Source organism: Chenopodium album, chromosome 24, assembly GCF_948465745.1.
Source record: "Chenopodium album chromosome 24, dcCheAlbu1.1, whole genome shotgun sequence".
Lineage (NCBI taxonomy): Eukaryota > Viridiplantae > Streptophyta > Magnoliopsida > Caryophyllales > Amaranthaceae > Chenopodium > Chenopodium album.
Genome location: NC_137857.1, coordinates 31,012,853 through 31,028,723, shown reverse-complemented (window position 1 = coordinate 31,028,723; position 15,871 = coordinate 31,012,853). Strand labels below are relative to the sequence as shown.

General features: G+C 35.6%; 1 protein-coding gene across 1 annotated transcript; it reads right to left on the bottom strand.

Annotated features, from left to right (window-relative positions):
• Nucleotides 1–10,666: 10,666 nt before the first annotated feature.
• Nucleotides 10,667–15,498, bottom strand: LOC145611627 (WEB family protein At3g02930, chloroplastic-like). Its single transcript, XM_081666970.1, has 3 exons — nucleotides 15,204–15,498; nucleotides 14,549–14,747; nucleotides 10,667–14,111 (listed from the first exon to the last, which is right to left on the bottom strand). The coding sequence occupies exons 1-3, from the start codon at nucleotides 15,218–15,220 to the stop codon at nucleotides 10,953–10,955; spliced, it is 3,375 nt and encodes a 1,124-aa protein (XP_081523096.1). The 5' UTR covers nucleotides 15,221–15,498; the 3' UTR covers nucleotides 10,667–10,952.
• Nucleotides 15,499–15,871: the final 373 nt, after the last annotated feature.

Below are 15,871 nucleotides of genomic sequence, written 5' to 3'. Positions count from 1 at the left end.
TTAAATAATTGAACATGCCCCTTTTCCCTATCTCTTCTATCTGTATCCCCTCTACGCTCTGGAACACATTCAACATCGGATACGGGTTGGGGTTGTGTTTGGTTGTTATACAACAAAGTTGGTAGATGGGTTGTGACAAATTCGTCAACTAAATGATCAAATTCAACGTATTGATCAGAATCAGACGAGCTGGAGGTTGAGCTAATGGAAAACATTGTGTTTGCTGGTTCCTTGGGTGTTAGGATATTTTTGAGTAGTTAGATTATATTTGCGTAAGATGGTATCACTATCATTTATAAGCATGAAAACTCAATGACAAGTCCAAAATATGAATGACAATTCCATGACTGATGAAACATGATTGACAATTCAATGAGTGATGAAACATGATTGACAATTCAATGACACTTAAGATAGTAAGACAGAAAAGAATCTTGACTATTCAAAATACAATTATACAACTGACATGAAATACATATGACTACTCAATGTCTAATAAGACAAGGGACATCAATACAACTCATAAAAATTAAACTAATTAAAGATTAACTAAGTAAAGAAAGCTAACCTCAAAATAGTACTAATTAAAATTGAACAAAATAAAGATATACTAATTAAAGATAAAATAATGAAACAAATCTAACCAAATAATACAACTAATTAAAAATGAACTAATTAAGGAAATACAGTCAATTTCTACCGTAGACTAATTGAAGTAACTCGTCCTTGTGGGCCTCTTCAGCTGGAGTGAGTGATGTTGTCCTTGCTAAAAGTGATTGAAGCATATCAAAATTCGTCTTCTTCTCTGCTAAGTCAACTTGTTTTTGCTTCCTCTTTTCCTTTTCTCTATCAAGTTCCAACCGTTGTTGTCGTAAATTCGCCTCCCTTTCTCTAACCTCAGTACACGCCTTTATCTGCTCACTAATGCTCAATATTGCACTTTCGGAAGCAACTGCTTTGCCCTTACGCTTAGCCTTCGTTTTTTTGACACCGTCTGGTCGTGGTAATCCTCCGGACATAAATCCATCAGTACGGATTTCATTCTCACTCTCCGCCCTAGATCTTTTCCCACTTCCACTGCTATCTTCCTCATCATCGGCACCGCAACCCTTTCTTTCCTCCTTTGACAGACCCCATCTTAGTTTAGTCCTCCACTTCGGATCTTTATTAACCATTTCCACTCCATGTGGAAATGCAAAATTATGTTGTGGATTAGAGGAGATATAAAACAACTTGGAAGCGTGTTTAATTCGATCGGCTTCGTTGTAACCACTTCCGCTTTCAGGGAGTTTGCCCGCCTCCTCATAGCAATTAGTCCACTGTAGCAAATCAGCTGCCATTCTTCTCCAATGTGTCTCCAAACTCTTCATAGGTCTTGGCGGGAGAATATGCGGTTTCTCAGCTTGTAGTTTACAGTAAGCTGCATGAACTTTTCGCCATAGTACGGATGCCTTTTGGCTCGTACCACGAAGCGCATCATCACTTAGTTCTAGGTAGAACCCAATTAGAGCTTCATCCTCAGCAACCGACCAAATGCGACTCGCTTTGGCAAGTGGTTGATTGGCCGGAATCCTTGAAAATGGTGGAGGGTACTGTGGTGTCTCCGGAACAGTTTCTTCTTGGCTGACATCGTACTCAGAGTTGCTCCCTTCGGTAACGGAAGGAGTTTGTTGCTCAAAAAAAGTGTTTTCATTGTTGGGAATTTGTGGAGGTATTGGTTGATGAACGGAATTTTGAGAAGAAGGGTTACCTAATCTTTCTAGGAGTAATTGAAAATTTGGACTACTTATGAAATCATCACCTAAATCAGAAAAATGTTGAGCAAGTTGATTGTAATTAGGGTTGTTTGGATCCATTATGTTGTGTAATAAATTAAAAACAACAATATATACTTAAGAGGCACACCTAAATTAAAATAAAATAACGTTAATAACGTTTTAAATAATTTCTGAGTGCTACAAAAAGTAATTAAATAAATTTTTTTTTTTTTTTGTTGAGAAAAAAGTAGTTATACTAAAAAATAAAGAGTAATATTAGAAAATGAAAATATAATCTAACTAAACTTGGGAGTAAAAATAATAAATAGTTTTTTGGATTTTTTAAACTTAAAAAAAAATTGCTACTTAAAATATCATTAATAACGTTTTGAAAAATTATTAAAGTACTAAAAACAGTAATTAAAAATAATAAACCAAAAAAAAAAATTAACCTTTCTCAACTTTATATTAGAAAATATAACATAAATCTCACTAGAAATGGGATTAAGTGTAATATTGAGTGTTTTTGTGATTTTTGAAATTATACCAAAATATGTCAAAATGGATCTCTATTTGTAGAGAAAAAAAAATATAACCGTTGATGAATTTTTTTTTTTTTAATAAATTTAAAACGGCCAAATTACCGTTTAAATTTAATTACCGTTGCTAAACGGTAACATTTTTTGATTGGAGGAACAAGCTGACAGGGACGCGTGTCAGCTTCCTATTCGCTGGACTGACGTGCCCCTGTCAGCATCTATATTTTTTTTTTTTGCTTGGCTGCCAACAAAACGACGCGTTTTGGGGGATAGTTCTTCAGACCAAACCCCAAATCTCGTCGTTTTGAGGGTGTGAAAAGCAAAAAAAAAATGTCGGTTAGTGCTATTGCTGGGCCCGACGATTTCACTGTTCATTTTCATTTTTGCTCATAGGATGAGCAAATTTGATTATGCTCATGAGCATATTTTGCTTTGCTCATTGGTGGGGAAGCAAATAAAGCAATTTTGCTCATCAATTTTGCTCATGAGCAAAATTCTCCTCACTGATGGGAATGCTCTAAGAAATGAAAAAATAAAGGACTACGGAGTAGTAGTACATGAAAAAGGTAGAAAAGTATCGGACATGTGAGACTGTGAGTAGGTATCTAGCACAGTGGTAATAAAATAGCTCACAAATTGGCTTATTTCCAAACCAACATAATTTTTGGGTGTTTTCAAAAACAAATATCTATATCCTATATATAAAGTAAAAGGGGATTTAGGGTGATAAATTTCACTTTTCCAACATACCCCTCTAAAAAAAACTACCATCCGAAAAGGAAAAAAAAAAAAAAAAAAAAACTCTTCCATCTGAAAAATATGAAATAAATAAATAAATAAAACACAGATAATCGGGTCTGATATACTCACACACACGAATTCGCTTAGGAAATTTATAAAAATTAATACTCATGAATTGAAATAACAATAATTCCACTTTTTAAAAGAAAACAAAAATCAAGTTAAGTTTAACATCATTACAGTGGTAATAATTAGAGCTGTCAAAAGCTGATCCAACTCAAAATACCGACCCGGCTGAACCGAAAAAATGGTGACCTGAACCCAACCTGAAACCAACCCTAGACCCGAGTATTTAAGACCCGAACCCGAACATGAACCAACCTGGAGACGACCCGACCCGAACGTAACCCGTAAACTATTGACCTGAACCGAACCCGACCTGAACGGAAATTGACCCAAACCAGTTTTAACCCGTCAAAACTAGGGATGGCAACATGTTGGACTCGGAGCGAATTATGCTAAATCCGATTCCGACCCTACAGGTTGTCGGAGGCTAAATCCGACTCCGACTCCAGGTTTAATATCCGACCTTCGACTCCGATCCGACTCTGAGTTTTTTTTCGTTATTCAATATACTTTGAGAAATTGGGCTATTTGGGCCTTTACAACCCACACCCAATGCCACCATGACCCACACCAAAATCCACGATCTATCGGACATTTGTCAAAGTCGGATTATTTTATCGGATTTTTGTAAGATCCGACTCCGACCCTCCTCCGGCTCGGAATCGGATTATTTTAGTGGAGTCGAACTCGGATTACTTTTTTCTCGGACTCTGAGTGGATTTTTTACCTCGGATCAGGGCGTAGTAGGGTCGGATCCAAGCTGGATTGTCATCCCTAGTCAAAACCCGAATTTAACCCGACCTGAATTCAACCCGACCTTTTCCTAACCTGACTTGAAATTTAACCCGACCTGTGACTAACCCGACTCAAAATTCAACCCGACCCAAAATCAACCCGACTTGTTATTGACCCGACCCAAATTCAACCCGACTTGTTATTGACCCGACTCAAATTTTACTGAAAATAATATGAGCTTATAATGTATATATATCTTATCTAAACTTACTTGAACTTATTAGCTCGAATTTAAACTTCTCTGAAATTATTTCTCTTACAATAAATGAAGAAATTGATAATGATTAAACGTGAACGTCATTACATGAACTGTTAACAAACCGACCCAAAAAATATAACTGAACCCGATATGACCCGACCTGATATCAACCTTAAACCCAGATTAACCCAATATTTTGATACCCGAATCTGAACATAACCCGACCTGGAAATGACCTGACCTGATTATTATAACCCGCAAATTATTCTGAGAATGACAAGACTTGGAAAGGACCGACTTGATTATAACCCAAAAATTATTGACTTGAACCGAACCCGAGAATGACCCGATTTGAAAATGACCCGACCTGATTATAACACGCAAATTATTGACTTGCTGACTTATTGAACCCCGAGAATGACTCGACTTGGAAATGACTCGACCTGATTATAACCTGCAAATTATTGACTTGAACGAACCCGAGTTGAATCCGAGAATGATCCGATTGGGAAATGACCTGACCTGAATATAACCCGCAAATTATTGACTTACCGACTTGAACCCAAGAATGACCCGACTTGGAAATGACCCGGCCTGATTATAATCCGCAAATTATTGATTTGAATCGAACCCGACTTGAATCTGAGAATAACCCGACTTGGAAATGACCCGACCTGATTATGACTCGCAAATTATTGACTTGAACCGAACTCGACTCAAACTCGAGAATAACCCGACCTAATTCTAACCCGTAAATTTTTGAATTGAACCGAACCCGACTCGAACCCAAGAATGACCCTAGGGCTCTCGACTTACATCTGTTATTTAGTCATTTACTTCAACCTCAGCTTGTGCTATTTTACATAAGTTTTAACTCATGTTATTTTACAAATAATACCCGTATTATTTACACAACAACATTTGTGTTATTTTCTTAGGCCTTGTGTTAGTTTGCTTAAAATTGATAATTTTTGTATTCAAAACGAACTTATGTGTATTTCACTCTTTTGAGAGAATTAAATATTATATGAAAATTATTATTAAGAGTATGAAGTATTCAAATTAATACAAGAGCTTTATACAGTGAAATGATCGACGTGACCACTAAATACTCAAACAACACAACCTAACACCACCACCCAATCAATCCCCCAAACATCTCCAAAATCCACTCAATTCTGTTAAAATCACCCAAACAATTGCGAAATTAATCACCCCTCACCAAAAACCCACAACCCTAACTCATTATAAACCACTCAACCCATTCCATAACCATCCTCCTACCCTTAAAAATCATTTTGATGAAAAATCATAGTTGTTTCATTGAGATGAATCAAATAATATCTCTCATGATTTTAATTTAGAAAAATTGATGCTATCAGCCCTAATTATGGATGTTCTTTTTAAAACGATCCTAACTATTGATTAACTCATGGTGGACCTTATCTCGGAGGTCTTTTTAAAACAGTTCCTAACTTATTATGACCGGATAATTGTCACGTGTATATAACATCTTTATTAGTTTTAAAATTTCAGCACGACATTTAGCAAGTGTGCTTAGCTGTGGGTCGGTTCTAGCAAGGCACAAGCACTTGGGTTTAACATGTGACACAACTTTTTTAATTAAAAGTTAAGATGAAGGACCCTATCGAATCGGCACCTTTCACGGGTTTAGCCAGCCTAGCTCCACATGTCATTGCTTGACATTAGAAGAGGAGGTAAGAGGATCCCCTACTCTCAAGTATTTTTGTAGTTAGTGGAGCTCAAACTTGTGACCTTAAGTCACGAGGTGAGTTCTCCAGGCCATAACCTAATGCGATCCAAAGGCATCTTTAATTTAAATGGTATACCAAGTATAGTATAGTATGGCCATATTCTCTTCAATTGTACTTATATTCAAATAATATTTAGTGAAGATAACTTTAACTACTACTTTAATTTTATTAAATTACCTACAAAATGGATCGGAGGTACATCCGTACATGATTAGCCACTATATTTTCTACAATGCTGTAATTGGAGAACTAAATTAAGCAATATGAAGAAACCATAGGAAGAGAAATAATATCTCCAATAATTTGTTAAAATGCAATGGCTCAAAACTTGAGCAATAAAAATATTTGGCAACAACAAAATCAAACATCACTCTAATATTTTTTATTTATTCATAAAAAAAATTGTTCACATTAACATAATTAACAACAAAAGACCCAACAAATAAACACCATAAACACAAGAAATAAACCGCGAACAAATAAACCTAAACAAAGGTACTCCCGGGTGCATATAAAACTTTCTTATAACGTTCCACCCGGTTAGGTGGTAGGCTCAGCTGGAGCAGCCGGGGCGGCGTCATCGGGCTTGTCTGAATCCTTGTTAAAGAAGGTCTTGATGACCAACTGAATGGCTAAACCCCCAAGTGCAAGCACACCAACAACAATAGCAGCTTGTTTGACTGGAACATCCTTCTTTTCTCCTGAGGCAGGGGTAGTCATGTTTGATTGATTGAGAGAAAATAGAGAAATTGAAGTTGTGATATTGTTTGGAATTTGATTGCCCAAGAATCAAGTGTACGTACCAAATTGTTATATCTATAACAAAAATTTGTTTTATCTTGGATTTTTGGGTTGTGGACTACAAAGTTTCTCTTATCTTGATAATTTACTTTGTGTGCCTCACAAATATAAAGCAAAATCACGTTGTAAACTTTGTCTTGTGAACCGACCTCGTTGACACTTGGTCCACATCAATTGCATCTCAAATCGGGTTTGGGTCGGATATTACTCCCTTTGATATATGCTTCTCCCATTTTTATTTAGTTGACACGTTCAATTTAGACACATATATTAAGCAGAGGAGAAAAAATGATAAAGCAAGAAGTGGTGTACACTAGTAAAGCAAAGAAATTTTGTGTAGAACTGCCCTAAAGATAGGGTCATTTGTGAACAACTACTCATTTTTTTTTTAATTTGTTTAGAACTACCCACAAATTTGAAAACGTTTAGATAACACTACCCATTAATATCTTCTGTCCAATTAAGACGTATCGGATCCCACTTTTTTCACTTTTCCCACCCAATTAACTCTCCCAATTTGTATAAAGGTTTTAATTTACCTTAATTAACCTAATTAGGGTTTTAATTAGAATTCATTTTAGGGTTCATGAGTTTAGTATAATTTGGGGATTTTGATTTATAAGGTTTGGGGGTTTAATTGAATTGGGGTTTTTGCTTATTTTAGCATTAATTGGCCATTGTAATTAAAAAAGTGGAAAATTGGGCCAAAATAACATTTTAATTGGATGAAAAACGTTAGTGGGTAGTGCTACCCAAACTTTTCCAAACTTACGGGTAGTTCTAAACAAATAAAAAAAACATGGGTAGTTATTCACAAATGACCCTATCTTTAGGGTAGTTCTACACAAAAATTCCTAAAAGCAATGTATAAAACTTACCCAAAATGAAAATGTGTCAGCTAAAACTAACTTCCTAAAAAGAAATATGTGTCAACTAAAAAAACAGAGATACTCCGTAGTATATTTATTTGGGTTTGAAAGAGTCACTAAGGCGAATGATGAGATCGACCCAAAATCTTTGGAACCGAGGAGAAAGCTCTAACCACTCGAGCTATCCATCACTCTCTCCCTTTGTTATTTATAAGTAATCTTGTTTGATTCATGCAGTGCACACATGACAAAGTAAAAATTTAACTAATTAATAAGGAATCAAGGAGTAATGTATTTAATTATGAATAAATATAATTTCTGAAAATTGATAATCAAAAAGTACACATTAAGACAATTGTTACAAATATATGTACAAAATACAAACATTGATTAAAGTGATGTATGTTAATAGTGCAAAAGTCAAAATGAGACCCAAAAAAAAAAGGAGGGAGTGTATTTATTGATGAATAAGTGTCTCCAATCTCAAATTTGAGAAGTATATTAAAAAGATAAATGAGCAAACTAAATTGGCAAAGATGAGTACTAATTAAATTGAATGATAAAATATGTGCTTGTTTGTTCGACATTAAAAGTCACATAAAGTAGACTAGTAAAAAGTTAACTGATTGAAGATTGTGATATTGTTTGATAGACAAAAATATGAGAAGTTACAGTTTTAAACAAGTTTCACTATCCATCTATAAAATTATAGGAAGTTTCTTTAGGTAAACTAACCATGGGAGTAATTCAACCAAAAAAACATTTCCCACATCTTCAAATATACATGGGAAAAGCTTCTTCCCTCGTTCAAATGACCACTAAAACTCACAATATTCTGTTCAAAAAAAAAAAAAAAAAAAAAACTTGCTTATCTTAGACCAACTAAAATCAAATAAGGATTGAATTGTACCCACCAACTCACCAAGATTTGAATTAGATTATTGTTGTTACTCTACATTTCATTGAAGATTAACTTGATTATTCCCTAAAAAAATTAACTTGAATATGTTGTAAACTAAATTGAATTTAAATTATATGACTCATCACATAGATATACATCAAATTGAATACTTTTGAACCTAAACACCTTTCAAGTGACTAAGACTTGTTTGTCACTTTTGATTGAGTATTGTTATGCATGTTTGCATAATTGCATATTTTTTGTTGGATTTAAGGTAGCTAATTCTTTGCAAGTGTTAATCTTGATATGACCATTAGGGGGTTCAAGTGTTTCTTCAAATTTCTACATTGCTTTGAACAATTCCTTTCATTTCAACCATTTTTGGCACCATGTTTGATGTTTGAACAATTCCTTTCATAACGGCTTGGACCTACTCTATGGATATAGGGCCGTTTTGATCATTAGACTTGGGCTTGTGTCACACCCGTTAGGACTATCATAATAAGATATAAGTAGTAATCATCATTAGTTTATGGAGTGTTCTTTGATTAATCTATGTCGAACTTTCTGATTTCTCGTCTAATCCTCTTCTAGTCTTCGGCCTTTTTAATTTGCCGTCGTCTAACAATGGAAGTGGAGTAATAATTTGCAAATCAAAGAACACATTGTTCAAAACCAATGAACATATATGTTGTTAATTTCACATGATACATAATGACTTAATGAGCACTGTACACCCAAATGCACCTAATAATTTTGATCATATATTCACGGACAATCACATTATTTGAGTTTCTGACAAGTATTAGTGACTCTTTGGTCTCTTTCTAACGTAACCATATTCTATTCATAAGAGATTATGTGATAGATAAATAAACTTTTTTTTTTTTGAGAAATAAACTTAAATCATTTCAAAAACTTGGAAAGTATTTTTCAAAAAATAAAAAATAATAAAAAAAAAAAAAACTTAGAAAGTAAATTAGTTTCCCTTTCAATGTACTATCCCCCTATTTTATTCTTTTTTAAAAGATAACTAGTGTGTGGTCCGGGCGATGCACCGGGATTTGCTTTGAATATCAATACATATATAATATATTATTTGGGCTATAAAATCATAAACTATATAATTACAAAAAATAAGTGGACAATAATAACTAATGAAATTAAATAAATGCTCTCAAATTTATGTCTTGTAAAGTACAAATTAAAGTATTTAGTGTATTATTATTGAATATGAAGCACAATGAAAAGATAGCAAAGTTGGTAATAACATTACTTTATTTGTTATTGGCCTTGTGTTCAAACCTTGTGATAAACATTTTTATTGCAATTGAAACATGTTCGTTCATATTACAATGGATGATGTGGTATATTACGGTGATGTGGCATACTTCTAATACATGTGAAGGGTGCCACGTGGCACATATCTTGTATTAGGAATGCTTTTTAATATATAATAAAGTATAGATTTCGTCACCTTTTTAATAGAATAACTAGTTCCCATAGGCATTTTACCTGGTCTTTTGAGCAAAGAAATAAAACAATATTGACCGGTTGGCACTTCAAGTCAATAGCACTTGTATGAGAAACATCATGGCAACAACAAACCTTTGCACCCAATTCCTATATTTCACTTGTATAGTTGATCAAGTTGGATGAATTGTCAAATTACTTAAACCAACTAGGAACACAATCCCCCTAAACTCCTTATCACTCATGTTAATTCCATTTAACACTACAACAGAATAAAATCGATATTACAAATAGGGCTAGGCCTTCTGAAGAAGTACACAACAGAACCCATCATTAGTCGGCACACGGCCACACATCTTGGTTTAACTGTTGCGGTACACATTTCTGGGAAAACCTTCACTGAACCAACATCCTGATCCATCTTTGTCTGATTATAGTGTCCGGTAAGTAAGCCACAGTACTGCTACAATCAGACTGTCAAAAACATATGCTATATACAAAAACATAATCTGTCAAACTTATATTGCATTATCGCCAGAATCAATCAAAACAATTACTCGTACAATTAAGGTACTAGTTTACTATCACATGTAATCAAATGTACACAATATCATTACAATACAACAGCACAAACAACCACCTCCTCCTCGTAGCAAATGATCATATATATATAAAGAATAAGCCTACAAGTGAAATGACAAAAACTCATTCATCACTTTTACGTTTTACCAGCAATAAACATATTGATGTAGAACAAATTTATAATCCCTTTCTGTCAAATACAAAGCCAAAGGGTAAAACCAAGGAAGAAAAAAAAAAAAGAAGAAGAAATCACATACTACATGCTTAAGAAAAAAAGAAATAAAGAATCTAGACATAATACAAGCTTCTTCAGTCCTTCATACTTCCTCATTTGGGAGCGAAAAGAACAAACATATTCTTACCTGCTTGCTATCTTGCAGTTCCTAAAACGGGCCTACTTTTGGGGGCTAATCCCCTTCTTAAGTAGATTTCCGAACTTCCGGTATAAAGGTTTTTTCTTCTTCTTGGAGTCAGAGTTTGCACCATTATCTGACGGAAGCTCGTTCATCTGATCAATGGTCTCAGCAGGTTCAGTCTTGGAATCAACTTCGTCGTCCAATGAACCTTGTTCTGTTTCCATCTCAGTTGAGACATCTCTGTCAACCTTGTAGCTTTCCCACATCTTTGCTTCAAATTCTGGGGTTTCATTTCTTGGCATCTCTTTATTCTCTGTTACTACAGTGGGTTTGCCATTATCTTTATTCTCAGGCTCAACTGAAACATCAACAGTTTGGGCTCCCTTGCTCACACCATTGCTCAGTTCAACAGGAAAATGCTTCTCACTTGCGTCTGTTTGCTGAGGTAGAAGCTCTACTGATGGCATATTCTCACCACAATGTCCATTTTCTTCGGAAAACTCTACCACTTTAGGGAGCATATCGTACTCTTTGTCACTGTCTGAGAGCTCACCATTTTCTCGGGTTCTTTGGTAGGCCTTGGCTTCTTCAAGCAATTTGGTCAATTCGTCTATCTTCCAGGCATTTGCATCTTCTGCAGCTCGAAGCTGTTCAACCTCTCTAATCATGTTTTGCATTTCATTTTCTTTAGCACGCAGGCTGTCCTTCAACTTCAAACTCTCAGCCTCAGCTTCATCACGGGCTTCGTTCAAGGAAACTGTCTCTGACATCGCTTCCCTGAGCGAACTCCTTAACTGAGATCCTTCCTCCTGTGCTGCACCAGCTTTTTCTTCTGCTTCCCTAAGCAAATGCACCAGCCTCATTATTTCTTTCTCCATTGAGGACTTTTCTTCTTCAGATCTTTTTACATTATTTACAAGCTGCAGCTCCTTTTGTTCCCACTCAGCCTTAGTGTCCTGGTAACTCAGCCCCGACTGTTCAACAATTGATTTCTCTTCTTCAAGCCTCTTTATGCAGTTATTCAGCTCCAGCTCTTTCACCTCCCACTCGGTCTTTTGGTTTTGGTACTCTAATCTTGATTGCTCCATCATTTCTGTAAGATGGTTAATCTCCTGCTTGGATTCATCAAGCATGCTTTCATACCTCTCATTCGATGCCTTCAAAACCTCCTTCAGATCTTCCATTTCGATATCAAAATCTATCTTCGATTGTTCCACTGTGTTTGTAAGGTGATCAATCTCTCGTTTTGAATCTTCAATAATGGCCTCATACTTCTCACTTGTTGCTTTAAGAACCAGCTGCAGATGCTCAATTTGTGTTTCAAAGTTTTCATGCTCCGCTTGACTAGATAACAAACTCTCTTTGGCTTCCCTTGCTTCAGCAGAAACTTCATGCAAAGCTGAAGCTAAGCTTTCCATTGCTTTCTTGCTCTTCTCCTCTTCTTCTTTCAATGTTTCCATTTCATTAATCAGTTTATTTTTCTCTTCTAAAAGGTCCTGAACACTAGAAGCTGCAAGCCTCTCATTCTCCAGAGCCTGGGCTTTCTCTTCCATCACAGTTTCAAGCTCAGACCTAAGAGATTCAATCTTCTTAGCTGCCTCCCTAGATTCTTCATTTGCTTTCTCGAGATGGCACTCCGATTCCTCCAAATCTACTTTCTTGTTTTCAAGCGAGATTTCCAACAGTGAAACCTTCTCCTTAAGAGCTGCAATTTCACATTCTGCGTCATGTAGCAAGTCACTATTTCCTTCAAGCTGCTTCAAAATTGACTCAACTGATTCTGATGCTGATTTCTCCAATTTATTTGATTCTGTCACCTTCAATTCCAGTTCCTCAGCTCTGCTTTTCCATTCATCTAGTAAATTCAAGGCATATGATTCAGCCATCCTTGCAGCTTCCAACTCTACATTTAGCTGCTCATAAGCCTCTTCCTTCTGAACCAACTTCTCCTGGAAGCCCTTTGCCAATTGAAGCTCTTGCTGTAGAGACTGCATATCCGATTCCAAGTCCCTCACAATTTTTTCATTTGATTTCTCTCTCTCAACCAAATCCTCTTCAAGATCCTTGGCCTTTTCAAGCTGTTGTTTCAGGAAATCTATCTCTGACTTGAGCTCCATAACAGTCACGTCGAAGGATACCTTCTTCTCAGCCAATTCTTCCTCGAAATACTTGGCATTTTCAAGCTCTTTCTTTAAGGAATCAATTTCCAATTGAAGCTGAGTAACAACCGTCTTGTGGGACTCTTCTTTTTCAATCAACTCTACCTTGAAGGCCTTTGCTACCTCGAATTCTTGTTGTAGAGAATTTAGCTCTGATTTAAGCTCATCCAAAACGTTTTCATAAGACTTCTCCTTCTCTATAAAATCCAGCTCACTACACTTTGCCTTCTTGAGCTCTTCTTCCAAAGAAACCAGTTCTGATTTCAATTCTGCCACTGTTAGTTCATAGGACTTTTCCTTATCAACCAAGCCCTGCTCACATGCCTTTGACTTGTCAAGCTCTTCCCGAAGAATTTTCAGCTCCGAATTTAAATCTTCCACAATCTTCTCATAAGATTTATCTTTCTCATGGAGTTCTTGTTCAAAGTTCTTAGCCCTTTCAAGTTCTTTCCTCAAAGAATCCAATTCTGATCTCAATTCTGCAACTAACCCATTCTCAGAATCTCCACTGTCATCTTTTGACTCAAGCAAACCCTTCAGCTTTGCAAGCTCAGCTGAGAGGTGTTCGGCCTTTTCAGCATGAATCTCTGCAATCTTGGTGGCATCATCAGCATGGGTAAGAGCCTGATTCTTAGTATCAGTAACCATCGCCAACTCCTGCTTAATCCTTTGAAGCTCTTCAGTAGCAGTGAGAAGAGCAGTCATATCTAAAGCATGTTGACTCCTCACTGCTTCTAACTCTTTTTTCCACTCCTCTTCTTTCTTCTGTGCAGTATCAATTCCTGCTTGCTCCAATTCAACAGCTCGGAATTTTTCAATCTCTGAACTCTCCTCGGCTTGCTTTTGAGCCACCAAAGACTCCTCAAGCTTCTTATTAGCCTCATCTGCTTGTTTCTTTGCCTCTTTCAACTCATTGAGCGCATGATTCTTCTCTTTTTCAGCCAAATGCAACTTATCTTTTGCCTTTTTCAGATCATCTTGTGCAGCTGATAACTGGGCCTGCAACTCTGATGGCTTAAAAATACGCGGCAGTGGCTTCTGAATGAACAAAAACAGAAAATTGCATCAGAAATATTACAAAATATACTAATTCCCATCAAAGAATACTACAGTCCAACCAATCCCATTCAATTCCCACAAAAGACTATTACATTCCTGGCAATCCTATTCAATTCCCATTAAAGAATATCACATTCCAACCAATCACATTCGATTTTGCGTAGCTGAAACTACTATTCTCACAGTATATACCAACCTAAAAATCATAACATAAACTTGCAAATACACCTATATATACAAAAGAAAAAGGCATTTGCACCTAAAAGCTTACAATTCCACCAATCAATTTCGATATCCAATCACAAAAGTACCACTTACTACTAGTTTCAATATACAGATGGGTTCTACAGAATATACCAAAACAACACCAAAAACCATAATTTAAAATGAGATATCAGGGAATCAGTTAAACATACTTCTGGTGTCGAAACTCGAGTGGTGGATCGAGTAATGGACGGTTTAGAAGTAACAGACCGCGGTGAAGACCGATCAATCGAAAGCCGCGAATTCGGAACAGGAGAAGGTGAATCAGCATCTGATTTTAGTGATCCTGCTTTACCTAATTTGGAAACTCTAGGTGTAGTTGTTGCAGACTTGCTGCTTGGAGTATCAGATCTGCCCATAGTTCAAAATGTGATCATTACACATTGCAATTGCAGATCAACTTACCAAAAACAGTAAGCATAAATATAACATTACTAGTTCTCATGTTACAGAAAACTTAGAAAAGGTCCAAAATTTGGTTAGATCCAACACAAAAATTCCCATTTTTTTACAGTAAAATCAGAATTGGTATGTCACAATCTCATCAAATTTCATTGGAAAAAAACCCCAACTAATCACAATATTATATAGTAGTAACTGTAATTACCCATTTAAATTATCTCATTTTTTTTTATTAATTTATGAAATTGGGTTTTTTTTTTCATGGTAATTATATATAATTAGCAGAAATTAAGAGTAACCCATTTCACCCAAATATTCAAAAAAAAAAAAATCAAGATCAAATAGCAACAAAAAAACCAAATCAGATCTAAATAACAGGAAAAAATAGAAAAGAAGTTTACTCACTTGGACTTTGAAGACATTGCTGCTCTGCAAGTCAAATTAAAAGCAGGTTTTTTGAGGTTCCCAAAAAATTAATCTTGCAACAAAGAAAAATAGTAATGGGTGCTAAATTTCTGACATTATAATCCCAGAATTGAAAATGAATGTGATTAATAACTTAAACATAAGAAAGAAAAGAAAAGAAAAAGAGTTGAGATGTGTTGATAAAAAAGAAGAACTCTCTTTAATTTTTTGGTTTGGAGTTTCCTTTTCAGTTTCCTGTGTGTCTGTCTGTGTACCGTTCTAATCTCTCCTAATGACTGCTTCGGTGCCCACTACGGGCACTACTGCTATACGGTTGTATCTATCTATGAATTGGACAAATCTAACCTTAGACCGTTCTTTTCTCTTCTTTTCCCAAGGTTTGTAAAGTTACGATTATACAAATATCGAGTTGATAATTAGGTCGTTTGGATTAAGATTGGCTCGAGTCGTATTTGAATTAAATGTACACGGTACACCTTAAGTGATTTTATTACTGAACTGCAAAACAAGTTTGACTCAAGTGATTTTTTTAATGTTAATACAAACTTAAATGATCCTGTTTTTTACTCTCTCTCCATCTCCAAAACTTCCACCATTTTGGCCTAATTTTAGTTACAAAAATACCCACCAATTTACAACAATATTTA

Bases quoted from the DNA above. Each gene is read 5' to 3' on its own strand.
- LOC145611627 (XM_081666970.1), bottom strand. The intron at 14,112-14,548 runs GTATGTTTAACT...TTGTTCATTCAG, and splicing joins CTCGAGTTTCGACACCAGAA to AAGCCACTGCCGCGTATTTT.